The sequence below is a fragment of the Dermacentor albipictus genome, chromosome 10, assembly GCF_038994185.2.
Source record: "Dermacentor albipictus isolate Rhodes 1998 colony chromosome 10, USDA_Dalb.pri_finalv2, whole genome shotgun sequence".
In the NCBI taxonomy this organism is placed as follows: domain Eukaryota; kingdom Metazoa; phylum Arthropoda; class Arachnida; order Ixodida; family Ixodidae; genus Dermacentor; species Dermacentor albipictus.
In genome coordinates this window covers 69,837,233-69,856,558 of record NC_091830.1, presented here as the reverse complement: position 1 = coordinate 69,856,558, position 19,326 = coordinate 69,837,233, and the positions used below count along the sequence as shown (strand labels likewise).

At 46.6% G+C, this 19,326-nt stretch overlaps 1 protein-coding gene across 2 annotated transcripts in view; it reads left to right on the top strand.

Annotated features, from left to right (window-relative positions):
• The window catches only part of nSMase (neutral sphingomyelinase), a 48,681-nt gene extending 30,663 nt beyond the window's left edge, over window positions 1-18,018 (top strand). For both annotated transcript variants that reach the window (XM_065428663.2, XM_065428655.2), the window contains 4 exons: window positions 4,011-4,131; window positions 10,285-10,401; window positions 12,463-12,713; window positions 15,275-18,018. In XM_065428663.2, coding sequence (XP_065284735.1) covers window positions 4,011-4,131; window positions 10,285-10,401; window positions 12,463-12,713; window positions 15,275-15,517 — 732 coding nt within the window. In that variant the 3' untranslated portion in view covers window positions 15,518-18,018. The remainder of the gene's footprint in view (window positions 1-4,010; window positions 4,132-10,284; window positions 10,402-12,462; window positions 12,714-15,274) is intronic.
• The last annotated feature ends 1,308 nt before the right edge of the window (window positions 18,019-19,326 follow it).

Below are 19,326 nucleotides of genomic sequence, written 5' to 3'. Positions count from 1 at the left end.
AACTTAGGGAATTTGTGCTAATCTATCAGAGAAAATTAGCTGTAATTTTATTGAAAGGGAACAAAAGTCGCGCTAATGGTGGCTCGAGTAACAGAGAGGAATCGTAACGAATCGTCTTTGGCGCCGCGTCGTCGGTTGGAGGAGTTGCCACTGTACAGTCAACGACCGATTTTCCGGACACCCGATTTTTCGAAAATGCCCGATAATTCGGGCGGCTTCGCGGCACCACCACATGCCCCATGTAGTGAATGAACGTCTGAAATTTCGGACCCACGAACCCTTCGCTGGCCGATTTTCCTGACTTTCTGCCTTGATCGCAGATCCGAAACGGCAATATTCAAAGCCACCACCACCGCCGCCATTTTTATTTTCTCGCCGCCTCGAACTGGCGCTCTCGCACGCAAATCCGCTGACAGGCGTAGCCACAATCCGGCGGCGCTAGGCCTAGCCGCTTCGACGTTCGCTATTAAGCTTCTTGCCGCTCGATGCCGTGTTTTTCAAAGAATTCGTCGCTGCCGGCAATGGCACCGACTCCGCCTTCGTGGTCTTCGCCAGTGGCTTCGAAGCTCGGAAAGCACGGCGTGTTGCATAATGCCGGTTTCCGAAAGTCAGCTTCGCCTCAATACAGTAATGTTACGCTGTGAAGCATACGCGAAAGTATTGCGGTGAAGCATAACAAGCGTGGGAAGGGGCAATTGTCGCGGGACACAGTATCTACTCCTTAATTATACACGCGCGCACCCGCCGTCTCCTGTCACAGTGCGAGCACCGATATGCCTGATAAGTGTACTGACAGGCATTCAGAGCTTTTTCGAACGTGTCTGTGGTGATTTGAGCCCCTAAGGGCACTAAAAGTCTTGCATTATTTTTTCGGACGCTTTCGCGGCCCTTAAAGAGTCCGAAAAATTGGAACGCTGACTGTACAACTGACCAAGATGCTTCTGATGGTCCGTGGGGCGAACATGCGGCGGAAGGAGGACCAGAGAACAGAAAGGAACGACGCATTGAGGAATGGATGGGAAAGGAAGCGTGCCCCCGCTTCTTTGAAGGAGCTTGAGCTCAAAAAAGCAAAGTGTTGGCTGATGCCGAGATGCAAGTGTCCCTCAGCCAAACCACTCTCTAAATCGGTGAAACAAAACAGCGGGCTGAGAGTATGTCAGGATAGTTGAGGTTGACTTTTCAGCTGCTGAGAGAAAATCTCGCTTGTGACAAAGTTCGGGCCTGCAGTGATGCTAATGAGCTTGCTATCAGTGATAGAAATAGCTCATATTCGAAAATATTTGCTTCTGTGTTCGTCTTCCTTTCTTTTTGTATTTAAAAATATTCGACTTGATTTGCAACGGGTTTTACCTCTTTTTTTTTGGGGGGGGGGGGGGGAAGATATTTTATTGTTGCATTCCACTAACCACTCTCTTCTGTTTTGTTTTTGAATAAGATTGACACTACTTCTTACTCTTCAAACTGGATTAAGATTTTTTTTTTACGTCCTTACTAGAGAGTGACAGCATCGGGCGACATAATGCCAGCCTGTCTGGACATTAAACAAAGTTGTGTGTCACTCAGGGAATTTTGCAAGGGCACTCAGGGAAAAACTGAAAAACTCGGGCAAATTGGAGATGTCAATTTCGTAGACATCTTCGTATGTTAAACAAGCAATATCTCATAGAAATTGGTTTAGTAGATCTGAAGGCAACCTAGAAAGTGTCCTTTATTGCATGACTGCAAGACGTCCTATAAGCGTAAACCTTGAGGGCGGTGGTTGCAGCAATGGGCTAAGTATCTCTGCTCGAGTTTGATTAGCCCAACGTTATAAAAACAAAAATAATAAACGTAAGCGGCCGCGGTCGCATTAAACCTTTAACTTTCAAGGAAAGTGATAGCGTATTTACATATCTAGCACCTGCAGCCCTTTACCATTCTGTGTGTAACGTAAGGAGAAGACCTTGTTGTGAGGGTCACTGCTTTTGTATTGCTTGTGTCTATGTCTCCTAGCCTTTCTTTGATGCTGTTTCTAGTTTCGATATTGAAAACCGACTTGCCTGTAGTAGGATCAGTTTTAGCTTGACAGGTTGGTTTATTTTGACGTTGTTTTGGAAGTAGCGCGAAACAGATGTCAGCATGGAAAACTAGCGCACCAAGACCAGCGCTTTGGTGCCTGTAATGCTCTTCTTTCTGTGCTGTGCTCATTCCTTCCACAATGGCTGACTATACCATCCGACTTGTCCATTCAGCCTACTAACGTGTTGTAGCTACGTCTTGCTTCTTTTGTGCCAAAAACTTTTTTTTTTTACTGTGAGCCATCTAGTGGAACTACAACAAGCTGGCATTGATTTTAAAAGCTTTAAAATTTATGTTGATGGGTGCTGCATATTTTCTCTTCCGTGTTCCTTTCTTACATCTGCATTCTAAGCTTTTGTTTTTGCGTTGCATTAGATGTAAACAGAAAGGAAGGTACAGTTAAACCTCGATATAACGAAGTAGGTGAAATCGGCAATTTGCTACGTTATATTAAAATTTCGTTGTATTGTAATTCGACCTTTTATGCTAATAAGTACAGTCGCCGATCGATCTTTTTTTACACGGAAAGGGGCCGCAGAACTTTCCGAATTAAAGAGCAATTGAAAAAAGCAAATTTGAATGAGAAAACAATTCATTTTGACGAATTTGGGAGTCGGCGACGAATGGTGCGCTTTCATGCCACGCCGACGATATATTCACATCGGCGGTACGAATTAAGCGAAGCCAGCCGCGCTGTCGCGTGCGCTCAGCCCCCGCAGCCGGTAGCGTCGCCCGCACTGGGACGACGCCATCGGGAAAAGCGCCGGCAACGGGGAGCGAATGCTTCGTCTGCCTCTCGCTCCAACGGTTCGTCGAAACTCGAGATTACGCAACCTCCAATGCTAAACGCGCGGAAAGATGGATGGCTAACGTGACGCCACGCGGTCTCTGCACGCCCACTCTTTGCACACACGGCAGATTGCCTCTAAAGCAGGATGCGCGGCTGCATATGCACTCAGCTGCGCTTACAGCCATGTACGGCCACGGCCGAGACGTGTGCCTAAAATTGCGACGCGCGCCAACTGCACCCACACCCCCAACCACCCTTCGCGTGCGCGCGCTTGATCGCCTTACTGCGAGCGAGCTCCCCTCCCCCTCTTTGCTCGCGCGGGAAGGCGGCACTCGTGAAGCCACCATCTTTCTTGCCTCACCCTCGCACAAACTGCGCTGGGCTTGACAGGATCTTGTTGCACTTGCACTTATGGGGAACATGATGCGAAACCACTTTCGCTGTGTGGTGCTTGCTGGGCACCATTTAAGAAGTGAGTTTGCAAGCACGCTTGTAATTCAATCACTTCACCATCTGCCTCCGCGGAAGTTTCCCTTTGTCTCTGCTTTCCTTTGCAGTGGACGCGAAATTTCGTTATATTGAAATCGCGTGCAAACACACTTCGTTATATTGAGGTTCGAAATACATGGTTTTCTGTGGACAAGAGGTTATGAAAAGTTAAATGCTTCGTTATATCGAGAATTACGTTATGTTAAAGTTCGGCGTGTCGAGGTTTAACTGTATATAATAAAGAACAACATTGCTACCGGTGTGGACTGAGCAGACTGTTTTCATGTGTCGTGCTACAGCCACGAATGCTACAGTTATGGCTGTTGTTCTCTCTACTACCATGGATAGTTGTGTTTCTGTGCGTGTTTACTTACCTGCACCAAAGTGTGTTAGCCGGTGTCACTACTGGCCAGTTGGGAACGCCTTAATTGACATACGTTTTCCTTGCACGTTTTCCTATCTTTCTCACGAATTGGAGGAAGTGTGAGAACCTTTAGTTTTTTTTTAATTATTATTTACAGTAGATGTCATTCCACTACTTCGCCTTTGTGAACTGTGTGGGACTTTTTGATGGTGATCTTTGTTTATTTCCTGCATGCTCAAGAGAAGCATGCAGTTCTCTTTTGCCCATGGTTGCTTTTGCATGACCCATGTGTTGCCACGCATGTTGCAGGACAGCATGTGTGTGGGTGCAACGTGCAGCCATCCCGATAACAAGTACACCACGTCGTACGAGAAGAGCACCTGCCCAACAGGAAAACGGATCGATTACATCATGTACAAGGTCGGGCGAGGTGTGTAGTCTTTGCTCCTCGTTTTCATACGTCCTGTCCCACAGATAATAGAGTGTTTAATCACGGTGTGACCGTCCTAACACTACTGTTACTGATACCAGCTACCACTACTGCACATGTGCCGATCTTATCGGGCTCTCAATATTGCCGCTATCAGTCAAAAAGTTTACCAGAGCATTGTGCACAAAACTGGACAATACAAAGAGGAAATCTGATGTACCTCTTGCCGAGACAAGTCGTAGACAAATCGCCACATAAGAAACAGCTGGTCTCAATAGTATTAACAAGGCATTGCTGATACTTTGTCCTCAGCCTGAGATCAGACTAAGCGAAGGTCAATTTTACCTTTTATTTCTTGTTGTCACGATGCGCACCAAGTAGCAAATTTAAATATAGTATAACCGCATTGATACGATCCGATTCTGTACTATTTCTTGGCGCCAACGTTTGCAATCAACAACAAAAAAAAAATGACCCAATTGGGTTGTGCTAATTCTTTAACAGCTCATACGTTCCCAGAAAACACAATATTTTGGCACCAATGTTGCCAAACTGCAATGGCATAATGTGTTTTCTGGCCACTAGATCACATGTAAACAAGAAGGTGCGCAATGCGTGCGCAATCGAGAACAGTAGCCGCCCGCCGCAGCAGCTTGACATCAAGCAAGGCTCACCCACCCGTCTCACTTGAAAACGACGGCGCGCACTCAGTTTCTTATTCAGGCACCAACCAATCTCCTCATGGGTCATTGCATGCCGCACTCACAGCTATCGTCTCAAACCCTATTGTGATAAGCATCTGCACCTGCCCATATTACAGTGCATGGGAGATATAGTGCCAGCAAAAGCGTACTGCATGCTTTTAGTAGGCGAAAACCCAAACATGCCACCATATTCTGCTGCAGGTGGCGCGGTATGAGCACCACGTTTCATTCTGACGACATCACATTTTCGATGCCACCCACCAGCTCGATTTTGTTTTCGTTTTCTGTCGCAGTCTCAGAAAAGTAAAACAAGAATGCGTCTTGGGTCGCCAGAGCCACAACAGCTCGATGCGCATCGGCGTCTTGCGACAAAACGCATCGTGCAATGATTTGCATTACATAGACGTAAACTAATGTTAAGTGTCAAATTTCTTAGTTACTTCGGATCATAAATTTTTCCAGTTAGTACATATCTTTCTGCATTTTTTTCCCCACAACATATGAGCGAGATTATACTGTACAGACTGAAGCAAGCAACCTGGGCGCTGCTATGTTGTTTTGCAATCAAGGTGACCGGTAAAAGCTGTTAAATGTGCCAGATTAGCCAAGAGCTCATTAACTCCCTGCATGGGTAGTTGTGGCAGTCGGTATTGGTAACGGTAATGGTAAGACATTAACACTGTGCTAAAGCACTCTTAATAGCCATGCTAGGTTATGTACCACTACCATGCCTTTCGTGGGACAAATCACTGGCAATAAAGCATTGACTATCTGTCAGACGTACTTAGTTCATACTGTTCTGACATACTTAGACCAAGATTTAACTGCATTGTTTCATGCCTCATTTGCAAGGACAACATTGGGTTGACTTATATTTTCCTTTCTTCATTTGAAATTGCAATCAACCATTCAATCTGGAGCTCTTGTGAGACAGGGATGCGACAAGACATCCGTTGGGTACTGGGAATAAACTGCTTCTTTCTTAAAATTATTTCGCGGGCTCATGACTTGGCCCAGACACTCTCAGGTTGCCATCCATCCAGCATGGGGAAGTACACGGACAAATGCAAGAGGACGAAGATTAGCAAGCATCGCCCACAACTATGGCCTTACTCTCCTGAACGATGGTAGCCCCACCTTTCTTCGCGGCGTGACATACGGCAGCTGCCTCGACCTTGCTTTCGTCTCCAACTCTCTCGCCAGATGTGTGAAGTGGTTTCCAGACATTGAGACACATGGGAGTGACCACATTCCCACCTATCTGAACATCAAAGGCTTGTCGTCTAGATCAGGCTTACGGAATACCATTCGGACGATTCAATGGGCCAACTTCAAATCTGAGATGGCAGATGCCTGCCACGAGGGCCTACCATCAGGGTTAGAGCAAACGATTAAAATGACGATGCAAAACGCCACTCGCATGATGACGACCTCTTCCACGCGGAATGACTTCGACATAGAATTAGAGCGCCTTCGAGCGCTTCGTCGCCGGGCGGAACGTCGATATCGGCGTACAAAATCAATTCATGACCTTAGGGCAGCCAGGAGGATGCAAAAGAAGATTCAGCGTCGTATGGATAGATTAGCGTCGGAACGTTGGGCAACGTTTTGCCAGAAACTCGACCCCCGCAAGCCACTGTCTCACATATGGAAAACGGTGCAAGGTCTGCGTTGCCTTCCGGAACGGCGTTTCCCATTCAAGGCGCTAGCGCTTTTCCAAGGGCGGCAAGACATCGATGTCGCAGAAGACTTTTGTGCGCGGATCGCAGACCAAGCTACTCGTCCAGATCCTCCAGCCCGAGCTGACGTCCCCAATTCACGTGATGGCTGCATGGACTTTCCTTTTACAATGGAGGAGCTCGAAGCGGCTCTAGCTCTCTGCAGGCGCTCATCATCTCCGGGTCCGGATGGTATATCATACCGGGCCTTGTGCTATCTCGGAGAGTCCGCACGGATAGCGTTGTTGAGCCTTTACAACTCCTCATGGCAGGAGGGAAATGTTCCTGACGAATGGAAAGTAAGCCGCCTGGTGCCACTCTTAAAGCAGGGCAAATCCCCATTAGAACTCACCTCTTACCGCCCAATAGCGCTGGCCAGCTGTGTAGGAAAGATAATGGAACGGATGATCCTTGGCCGCCTGGAATGGTACCTTGAATACTACAAGATTTATCCGATTTCCATGGCTGGTTTCCGACGTGACCGCTCTTCTATCGACAATGTAGTGGATCTCGTTTCCTATGTCCAGCACGAAAAGTCCCGTAAGCGTTTATCTGCAGCTTTATTCCTAGATGTGAAAGGGGCATACGATAACGTATTACATGAGGCCATTCTCGACGCCCTTGCGACGGTTGGCCTAGGTGGTCGAGTTTTTTTGTGGATTGCAAGCTACCTATCTGCAAGATCATTCTTTGTGTTAACTGACGATGGCCCAACTACGCGACGCTATACCAGCAGGGGCGTTCCTCAAGGCGGTGCTCTCAGCCCGACGCTATTCAACCTCGCTCTTGTTGGACTTGCTGAGTACTTGCCAACTACCATCAAAATTTCAATATACGCTGACGACATCTGTGTCTGGACTTCGGCAGTCACACGTCCTCAGATACGTGCGCGACTTCAAAGAGCGGCCACTTTGACAGCGAACTACTTGTGTAAACAGGGTCTCAGCATATCACCAGAAAAATGCGCACTAGTAGCATTTACTCGCAAACCGATGACGCCTTATATAATCTCAATCAATGGGCGGACTATTTCCTATGTCCGAACCCACAGATTCCTTGGCGTAATAATTGACCGAGACCTCTGTTGGAGCCCGCACGTGGCCTACATGAAACGGCGCCTGACAGCGACTTCCCAATTGTTTCAATACTTGGCAGGAAAGACGTGGGGGATGTCAGTAGATGCAATGCTTAAACTCTACAGAGCTCTCTTTCTCGGTTTTCTAAGATATAGTCTACCTGTGCTGACCAACACCTGCAAGACAAATATTCGTGTTCTGCAGGCAGCACAAGCTCAAGCACTCAGAGTCTGCCTTGGTTTGCCCAGATGCACCTCAACAGAGGCAACTATTGCGATTGCTCGGGACCATCCAATGCGAACTCACATTACGGTGGAAGCCCTGAGAACGCACATCAGACATTTTGCACGTGCCACCTATCACCACCTTGCAGCACTACCTTCGGACAGGCACCAATCATCATTCGCTAAAACTATCATCAAATACAACGACAAACTGCCATCGGGCTTCACCGCTGCATCTAAACCATCGATACCCCCTTGGTGTCTTATCAGCCCTACAGTCCATCTCAGTGTACCAGGAATCGGAAAAAAGTCTGAACTGTCGTCGCCTGTGCTCAAACAACTGTCTCTGCTTCTTCTGCACGAGAGGTACGCGGACAGGGAACACATTTATACCGATGGTTCCACAAACATCCAGTGTTCGTCCGGTGCTGTGGTTGTCCCAGCAAAAGCTATTACCATCAGCTTTAGGACTGACCACCCAACAACATCGACATCTGCTGAACTAGCTGCTCTTCGCGCTGCACTTCGTGTCGTCAATCGGGAGCCACCTCGGCAATGGTCAATCTTCAGCGATTCAAAGGCAGCCCTACAATCTGTACTATCAGCTCTGTATCGCGGGCCATTCGAGCAGCTCGTATTCGATATTAGATGCCTACTCCATACATCACAGGAGAAAGGACACCATGTGACGTTTCAGTGGCTGCCAAGTCACTGCGGCGTCACTGGAAATGAAGACGCCGATAATGCTGCTCGGGCAGCTCTTGAAGACGCACAAGAAGAGGCCATACCGCTTTCACGATCCGACGCAGCTAGCAGACTTCGAGTGCTTGCACATGAGATCACGCTATCTCTATGGTGCACACCAAACAGCCAGACCACCCAGAGCAACCGTCAATACCACCTGCCCTCTTTGATGCATCTCTATATGCCATCTGGACTGCGTCGAAGAGAGGCGACCCTGCTTTATCGCTTATGGCTGGGGGTGGCTTTCACCAAATCTTACTCCTTCCGCATTGGAATGGCCGACAACGATCTCTGTAATGCCTGTCTTTGCGAGGAGACGCTGGAACATGTTCTGTGCGACTGTCCTGACTATAACGTTCAGCGACAGTCCCTGGCATCTGTTCTAGCGCGCCTTGACAGTAGACCATTGTCGCTCGACACGATTTTCACATGCCGCCGACAGAAGATATCGCAGGTGAAGGTGACAAAGGGACTACTTCGGTTTTTGAAAGAGGCGGGATTGGACAAGCGGCTGTGAGAGTAACGTCGCGTACCATGCCAGAATGATGGACTCCAACGGACGATGTGTGTGTGCTGTGATATGTGCTCTCTCTCCCTCTCCCCCTTCCCCATCTTTAATCTCCCCCATCCCTCTCCCATGTGTAGGGTAGCAAACCGGTTAAGCCATACTGGTTAACCTCCCTACCTTTCCTTCTCCACTTTTTCCTTCCTTCCTTCCTTCCTTCCTCAGGTTGCCAGTCATGTTGATGGTGCTGCTGCTACAAATCAACCAGTCTTTATACAGTTTAAATGTGATAGTCATTATATAGCTGCATAGTCGATAATTTGAAGGTACAGCTGTGCCATTTACCAATTCCAACATCCTCACTGGTTCAGTTATTATGAGTTTTTTCATCAAGCCTAAAGATGACACCAGTTGGAGCCAGATTTACAAGCAAGAGCCATAAGCAGTTTCAATACCAGACGTCATGTTATTGCATGTTCAATATGGTAGCTAGTGGTGAAGTTATGTTCATATCACCTCTGTAAATTTTGCTAACCCTGATGTCATCTTCAGACCTAGTGAAAAATAACTAGAACATCCAAGGCACTTCTTGCATTCACTTTGGTAAACAATACTAATTATGCACCTTTTACTTGTGAAAATATGCACCTTCGCTAGAAGTTACTGTGCTTAGAATATACCGTAGTATCAGAGGGACTGCAGTCAAAATGCTAAAATATGTAATTTGACTTAAAAACAAAGAGTAACAGTACTAGTTTAATGTTCCTGAACCACTTGTTCGGAACTGATCAAATGTTTATTGGTAAAGAATGATTGTATTGATTGATTGTATTGAATGATTGTATTGATTGTATTGATTGGTAAGAGTGATTGATTGATTGAACTGCTTAACCAAGCAGATCCTGGTGACTACTTCTTCACTAAATTTGCTTTGATGCACAGAAACCCTTTAAAATCTGCGACATCAAGCTGTCTACCAGTGGCAGAAGTGTGGACACGGAATTTATGAAAAGGGTAGTTTTACACTTTTTTTTTTCAGCGAAGTAAAAGCAAGTGCAATACTTTAAAAGAATAGTTTGTCACTCCAAACTGATTTTGAAGTTAGAGTTTTGGAGTTGCACTTTCGTTGTCTTTTCTTTACCCTGCTCTTCTTTCTCCGTGCACCTCACATTGCGCTTGCAGGTGTCAACGTCGAAACCAAGTCGTGCACGACGCTGAAGTTGAAGACCCCCTCGGGGCTCCCTTTTTCGGACCACGAGCCCGTCGAGGTGGTGATGCGCATCAATAAGTCCAGCGAACGTGAGTCACCATGCTTGTTTGCTGTAGCTGTTGCTGCGGTAGTGTGATCAGAAACGCGATGTCATTGTGGTGTGGTCAGCGGTGCCTGGTCGACTTCCACTGATTCGACACTGATGGGACCAACGAAATCTGTCAAATTATGCAGCAGGCCAAATTAAACAAGAGGCAGAAGAAAAAACAGTGCCAATTCATTTGGCAGTATTTGTCCCAATTCTAAAAGGCCGCAGAATCAAACACACAACCACTTCTTATGTGTTCAAAGTAGAGAACTAACATAAAAATGGCATTAGAACAAACAAAGTAGGAATCAAACGGGCACCAGATTTTTTAGCAAGAAAACCATAGTATGCCTTCAATTGTGTAAAAAAAAAGTAAATTAACAAATTTTCTTTTCATAAAAGGAATCTTTATTTATCTGATAATTCATTGTCATCCCTTTATCACTGTCTGTGAAGAACCACTACATCTCGTACTCCATACGGTCCAGAGTGCATTTGATATTCTGTGTAGTATATATCAAATGACTCTGCAACAAACACAAATACTAGGATGGCTGCCCACACCTAGACTGCGTACTATGATGCATGCGATGCTCCGGAATGACAAGAACATGTGACACGACTTCTTGCCACTATCTTAACATGTAAAACAACTGATCGTTTGAACATGTTTTCGTAATCTGACTGAAAGTGGCTCGTCGTCGTCAAGCTGCGCATGAACTCGCTCTGCCACCATCCAGGGTCGCCATCTTGTAATGGCGATTATGCTGGCTAGACTGGCTCTGACAGTAGGCTGTAGCAAATGGGGTTTCGGTTTTGCCAGTCTCCAGTTTCGTATTGGACTGCACCAGCCAAGCAATCTTCAGACAAATTTTCGTGGAATAAAAAAAAAAGAATGCACGTTAGAATTGGGTAAATACTGTAATAGTTTGTGAGCTACCACTTTCGGCTTAAAATCTTACTGGGGCCGCCCGAAAACAGACGTTTTTGACAGGAGCTGATGCATGTTCGACGCATTTCCTGTACTATAAGCGCTGCCAAGATGTATGCTGCACTGTTGGCGTTGCCACTGAAGTCATCACTGGTGTCGGGCATGTGATGACCAGCTAAGTCCGAAATAACAGGCAGGGACCATCAATCGGGATCAAGCAAACCAGAGTCAAGTTAACAGAACTTACAATAAATCACAAGTCTACCACTTCATGAGAAGCCAACAAACTCTCACACCAAGGACAACATAGGGGAAATTACTTGTGCTTAATAAATGAAATAAAGAAACAATGAATTAATGAAAATGAAAGTGGGTGAAAAAGCAACTTGCCACAGGTGGGGAACAATCCCACAACCTTCGCATACGAAGGTGCGTTCATCAAAGTTTCCATTTATTGCCTTGGTGTTCTTCCTTGGCAGCAGTGGTGTTCCATTATATTGAAATCGTGTATAGACACACTTCGTTAAATCAAGGTTCAAAAGACATGGTGTTCGATGGACAAGAAGTTATACAAAGCTAAATATGTCATTATAGTGAGAATCTTGTTATAATGAAACTCGTTATATCGAGGTCTAACTGTATTTGCACTCGTTATATTGTCACGCACGCATTGTTTTGCTTTTCTAACAGTGCCTATTTTGACTGGCTTACTACCGTTCGAATGTTCTTGCTCGGAGTGAGGCACACACCTACACGAATTTGAAATTCCCTGAGTGTTGTCACTGGCTCCATAGTGACAGTCTTGTCTAATCAGATTATGCATGCAACACGAATTGTGCTACTACACGGGCATGATTAAATGCAAGGTTAGTCGGGTATAAATGGCGGACACGTTTGACTCGTGGAATCGCACTGCCAACCAACGATGGTGTTCGCCACTATCATTGCACTCGAGTGTTGCTCGATTTTCTGGGCACAAGTTCACCCCCTAAAATATTAGATTCTCAATACCGTCCCTAGGCGACAGTGTCCAGGTTCCCCTGCACTGAGGGCAGCTGGTTCTCCAGCTGCGTACGGGCAGCCCGTGACTCAAAAGCGGTCGTCGCCCGTGGGTGACGCACCTTTATGCAGTGGCAGCTTGCGCCTTCTCGACGACGATGACACCGGTGTTGAACTTCCCCGGCGAGAGCGGTGCGGCCAGTCCGGACCACACCAGTCTCAACTCGCAGTGCCCGAACGGTCTGCTGGACGCCCTGCACCGTGGCCAGGAGCAGTTGCGGGTGAGCATAGACGGCCTGCACCTGGATCGCATCTTCTACGTCGTGGCCGCCTGCTTCATGGCCTGCATCCTGGCTGCCACCGTGCCCCTGCACCTGCCGCAGGTGAGCACTGCAGCTGGACGTCACAACTGGTGTTTGTATTCAAATTCTGAAGCAAACCTCTCGTTGCCTCTTCTCCGGGGCACTAGTCGTCGTCGTCTCCTCAACAGATATACATGTGGATAGTACATACAGTAAAACCTCGTTAATTCGGATTTCACGGGACCAAAGAAAACGTCCGAATAAACCGAATGTTGAATTATCAAGGGTATCGAGAAAACAATAAACAGATGCTTACTACGTCAACGCACTTTTATTTACTGAATGAATGAGCCAGTTCCGGTTCTATTTTGCACATAAGCAGCGCGGAAGCTGCAATTCTCGTCATCTTGTGGCTGATAAGCACTTGCTGTGGCAGAGGCCTTGCAACTTCCTTCAGAGCACGGCCATGGTGCACGTCTTTATTTGGTACAGTCTTTTTTACTACCATGTGTGCATCCCGGTTATTTTTTCGCCGGTGAGCTGGTCGGCATCCATCACGATGTAGCTGGTGCTCTTCATCCTCGAAAGAGCTCGTCAAAATGAAACTACTGTTTACCGCAACCGCTGCCGCTGTTGACGTGATCATGGACGGCAACCTCGCAGTTCTGAAGGCACGCGGCCGATGCAGTGCTATGCGCAGCGTTAGAAGCAAGAATAAAGGCTTTACTGGCACAAATAGGCACGAAGCAATCTGGTGTTGCTGTCATTCACGTACGATTTCCACCAATGACTATGGCGATGCGGACTCTGCTGCTTCATTTCCATGGGCACTAATGCAATTTTTTGCTTTTTTGTCTCGCACGTTTGCGGCGATCCGGTGCTTGCCTAGGCTCCAAGAGTTGTCTTAATGTACCGATGTGCAGCCAGATATGTCTGAATTAACGAGAGCGTCATTGCATTAAGTAGTGCCTGACGTGACCAAAGGACGAGTGCAAATTATCCGATTTTTTGAATTAACAAGGGTTAAATGAACGAGGTTTTACTGTGTAGACAACTGGGGTCACTGGGCATATGCTGGGGGCAGCCTTGCCAAGTGGGCAAACTGGGCCATTCTTAGCCAGTGTAGAATGGGTGTGCCACTGGGACACATAAGGATAAAGCCTTAAATGTATTAAAGATACTATGCCATACAGTGCCTCCGTCCTCGTGACGCAGCCAGCTAAATAGCTATGGGCAACGAGGACTGCATTCGTGTCATCAGCTACTTCTGCCGCCTTGCTAACTTAAACAAGCTTCGCATCATTTAGATCCCAGCATGGCATTGGATCTGTGTGTTTTTTCAGCCAGATTTCTGCAGCTACAGGTCTCGTGTGAACCCACCCACTTCTGTAACTCTCTTCGCCTTATTGGCGGTAGCTGCGCAAGTGTTTTACAGTCCTGGGGATGCCAACAATGTTCCCACCACTGTGACAGCCATCTTTATAAACAAATAAGAGAACAAACATTAGTAAGCATTCACATCAGCTGCTGTCAAACTTTGCAGATCTGAATTTTGAGATTTATGTGGATCAATTGCACCGTCACTACATTGGGAACTTGCATGGTTGCAGTTGTTCACTCTATATACCTCTCAGGGGTAGTTTAACATTTGTGGTGTCTTATCTAAGCAGTAGCACTTGAATGGCAAACACTAAAAGGGGCGGCTGTATTCCACCCGCATTGGAATACAGCTACCATGGCCAGGTGATCGAATCCGCGAACTTGCGCTCAGCAGCAGGACGCCATAGCCGCTAAGCAATTATGGCAGATCAATCAGGTAATCAATCACTCAGTCTGTGTGGATGTGAACCGAGTCGACTGTTTGAGTGCTAACTGTGCCTTCTCTTCTTGAACAAGTCCCCTCGGTGAAATGTTGGCTTCGACCATAAGCATCCCTTGTTCTTTATCCACCCTTGATAACTTCAAGCCTCTATTTCCTGTGAACATATATCTTGTTTAGAACTGTATGTATACTCTATGCACAGCTAGCAACACTGCTAAAGCTATGCATTCCATTACTTGGGCTTCAAGCTGTCACCAGTAGTCTGCTCAGCTGTCTGCATAGACTGTCTTGACGCTGGCCAGAACTGGAACACACCCAAAGAAGCTTTGCAGTGCAGTTGTCTATAAGTAACACTCCTACAAAGTAGCTGTTTCACATATTAAAACTACAGCTTGTTGGTTTAATGTTATGTCAGGTCGCGTATTATTTGTGCATGTCTTGTGCTTCCAGTACACAAGGTGCTGCTTTTTGGTCAATAGTGCAAGCGTAGTGCTGTGACCACTTGTCACAGAAACACATAATTCCATTCACTAGGTAATAAGTACATTCAGGTCTGTGACACCTTCACATTTGGCGACGTAAAAGCACAGGACAATGTTGCATCAAATTGCGTGAGGCATACTAATATTATTGTTTCTTACAGTGATCCACTGTTCTTTCTTTTTGTTGTTGTTGTTGCTGTTATTGCAAATGCCCACAGTGAGAGGTGTCCCTGTAGTCTTCGTGGTGTTGCCTGCCATGTATGAAATGTAGTGGAGAGTGATACTGTTTAGCTGCGTTAGGTCTTAACCGTTTCTTGTATTCCACCCCTGGCTGCCAGATCTACCACTGGATTCTAGTGCTGAGCCGCACAATCGCTGCGATGCTCCTGGGCTTCTGCTTGATCATGGCGTTCTTCTGGACCGCCATGGAGAAGAGCTCCTTGCTGGAGGCGCGCAAGTCCATGCGCCTCTTGTGGAAGGCGCACTCCTGCGACGTCAGCAACACCATTAGTGTGACGCCCGTCTCGCATGGCTCAATTGCCTGCGAGCCACTACTGCTCCAAGGGGACCAAAGGGTCTGACAGAACCCTCCCATCGCGGCGCCAGCTCTCACGATAGTGGCGACAGCACGGCGGGGCGACAGCTTTCACGACAGCACAGTGGCGGCGTTGCATCAAGGACCTACATTGGTGTGACTCTGAATAACGCCTCGCCTGGTTGTGCTTTGCATGTCGCCGGCTGCTTTCAAAAGGGCGCGCTACTGGTGGTGCCGGGCATTAGGGGAGCTGACTAAACGCAACTTTTGATCTAGCGTTCCACGCTGATGCATCGGTGGTCACGCTACTGTAGATATTTAGTGTCGTGACCTAGTGAACATTCCTGTTATGACAAGTTTGTCAGCGTTTGGCTGAGTCGTCTGGAAACAAGATGACTCGGTGATGCCAAGTTTGGAAGCCCTTTCCACAGTTTGCGTAACACGCTGTATTTTGCTGCGAAGGGGTGTGTCATCGTGGCGCCCAGCAGTTCGGGTTTGCAAGTTTGCTCAAGCGACACTATTTTTGGGACCACATGTTTTGACTGGTCCTTTTATTTCTGCGAAGTGTATTTCGTGCCTAGCACAATCTGGGAATGCCAGTTAATGTGCTGCAATTCTTAGTGCACCCCGATCGTTTTCTGCAAATGTACCATGTGACGGTAGTCACGGTCTGATAGCGTTCAAAGGCATGACTTGCTTGACCTTCCGCATGATGCAGGTTTTGGACCGGGTCGGTCACCAGGGCTCATGCATTGTGCAACGCGTCGGCTCACTTTTGTCTCCGGGGTGACCTTAGCATGTACAAGCGTTGCCCCCCTTTACACGATGCTCTTGGTGCTTTCTATGGCACTGTTGATTCGCTGTGCTACCCACAAGTCGCATCTGCCCGTTTCTGTGCAAACGACTATGTCATTCTTGCAAACAAAGGGTGCGCCACTGAAATAGGCGTAACGATTTCTATTTTAATGAAGCGCTGGTGTAGCACGGATCTAAAATCACTGGCGCTGCTAGAGTGTAGTCCATAGCTTAGTCACCGATTGTTAGAATACTACTTCAAATATTGCTCAGCAATTTAACTGTAATGGAAGGAGCCAGTGTCTGACGATCTATGACTGCATGATAGTATTGTTCTTCATTGTTGTCACTGTGCTGGGCAGACGTCTTGAACGACTGCCGAATTCTCGTGGCGACATTTTTTTCTCTCTTTATCAACACGCTCAATTACGTATCTACACCTTAATGCTCGGGAGTATGAGGCAGTGAGTCCAAATGATTGCTTTAAATGTGCAACTACCGATGACAGACCGCGTGTGGGTACACTGCCTAGTACATTTGTTCCCTCTCTTGAAGAGGAATGTTGCTTCTAAGATTGAAGTAATTATATATTTCACAATTACCGAGTAGCTTTACCGTTTTTAACCATTGGAGAAGGATGCTTGGAATGAAGGCGACCAACATTGCATGGCATACGTGCGCATTCAATGCATGAGCATGTGGCCATGGTGGTGAAGCCATGCTTAACTGGAAACTGCATAACAGTAATGGTATAAACATTTATTGTGTAGTTGTAATGCATTGTTACACAGTTACAAGAAGTGCACCGGGTCGGGCAGTGGTCCTACAGTGATTTGGTTGTAGAAACCTGTTGTTAGCCAACAAGTCGCTCATAGAGAGGTCGGCCAGTTCAGGAACCAGCAGTTTCATAAGGCATAGTACAGGTGCAGTTTTTTTTTTAATCGTGTGACTAAGTGTCAAATGCATTTTAACTTAAATAACTGCACAACTTATACCAAGGAAACTTCTGCCATCAGCTGAAGGCCAGCTGATCGATCAAGCCTAGTCCATTATGTGTTTAGTTTTTAGCTAAACCTTCAGGTGTACAGAGCATTTAAAAATGTCATTGATGTTATGTATACAGATATGTGCGTGTAAAACTGTCAGGTTTATGATTGGTGACATGCACTTCAGTGTTGCTAATTTCAGTATGTTGCGTTTATGGGGTCTTGCTCGCGAAATATTGCGCAGTTTTATGTCAGACTTCCAAAGTCTTGGATACTATTACGTCTAGTAAAATAAACCTCCACAGTGTTTGTGTGTGTCTGTACTTTGAACACTCAGAAGGCGCTTGGACTTGTGAGATTTTGCGATGAATTTGTCTACAGACCGCAGAACGTAGTGGTTGGCACACTCCACCGAGGCAGTGTTTCTCTTGTAGGCTCTTGTAGAGGTCTAGGGAAACGTAGAGGTCTAGGGAAACGATTGCAAGTCTGCCAGTGCCACTGTTCAGTCCTTCAAAGAAATGGAACGTTCCTTTTGAACAGTGAGCTCAAGGAATGTGCATTGACGTGTGCCTGTTCATGCTGACATGCAACCATTGTTTCTGTTGCGAGATTTTGTTGAACGAGGCGAGCAATGCCCAACTTTGTTAGAACAGAGTTCCTAAGCCACCGATGGATTTCTACCATCGAAAGTGTGGGTACTTTTCTCTTGTAAATGTACGCTTAAGCTATAGGTTTATTATGGAAGTCATTAAAGGGTTCACAATAATCTATTGTGTCTCATTGCTGGAGTGTTGAACTGCAGTCACGTTTGATTACACTGTCATGTGTATGTACCCATAAAAGGGCTGCATAGACAAATTTGTGTTTTTTGATCTCGGTGTCTGTATAGGAAGCCAAAGCAGAATTTAGTGAGGTGTGGTCTCGCCATGATGACAAAAGCGCCAGAGAGAGAGAGAGAGACAAAGCAAGGACAGGAAAGGCAGGGAGGTCAACCAGAAGAGCATCCGGTTTGCTACCCTACACTAAGGGTGGAGGAAAGGGGAATAGAAAGATAAGGGAGAGAGTAAACACTGAGTGCGTGTTGGAGGGACACTGTACACAGGGACATTACAAACGGTCTCTTAAGCTGGTGTGCTTCAAGTATTGCACTGGTGCACAAATCTCTTTTCGTGCCAGTGACGGGTGTAGCCATGGTCTGAGACTCTGACTCTGTAAACGGTCTAGGGAGAAGAGCGCCAGACATCACCATTGGTGTCTAGGGAAGTCTAGCGCAGTGGTGTGCGACCAAAGTGAGTTGACACTGCTACATTGTCCGGCTTCTTAAGAGTGGGCAATTGGCCACGTTTGTATTATCACTGAAAACTCTGTGCCAGGGCTCTGCAACAGAAAAATAAAGCCATGCGGGTAAGACTACTTTTTGTGGAAGGTGCTTTGGCTTTGGCTAGCAAGATTACGCCACACTTCTAATGTACATAGCAGTTTGCCGAGGTCTGGTGTCATCGCACTTGTTGGTATTCCTCTGGCCATCTCGCATTGTTGTGTAAATCATCTTGTTCACAAACGAGAAGCCCTTCTCACACTTTTCATCATCATCACCACATTATTCCGTATCCACTTTGAAAACTAATGCCTCTCCCAGTAAACTGCAATTACCTCTCCTGCCATGTGTCAGCTGACTTAATCCTGGGCTTGCAAACTTTCTCTACTGGCCTCGACTGCACTTTCCTTGTCTTGGTGCCCATTCCATCGTTTTAAGACCACCGGTTATCTGCTCTACACGTCACATGACCTGCCCAACTCCACGTCATCTTCATAAGGATGGACACGGGCCTTGGAGGCCTAAGATTCGCAGAAAACTTTCTTGGTGGGGGAGGGGAGGATTCTATGATGCGTTATGTTGGAAATTTTCGTACGTCTTGGATCAATATATTATTTGTAGTAAGTGTTTTTCTCAACTAGAATATCAGCTACACTAATTTGTTCTCCAACACATACCACTGCCTTCTTGTCTCTTCATGTGCCATTCAATTGCTCACTGCGCTGTCCTGGACCTCCATGCCCGCTGGTATCTCGA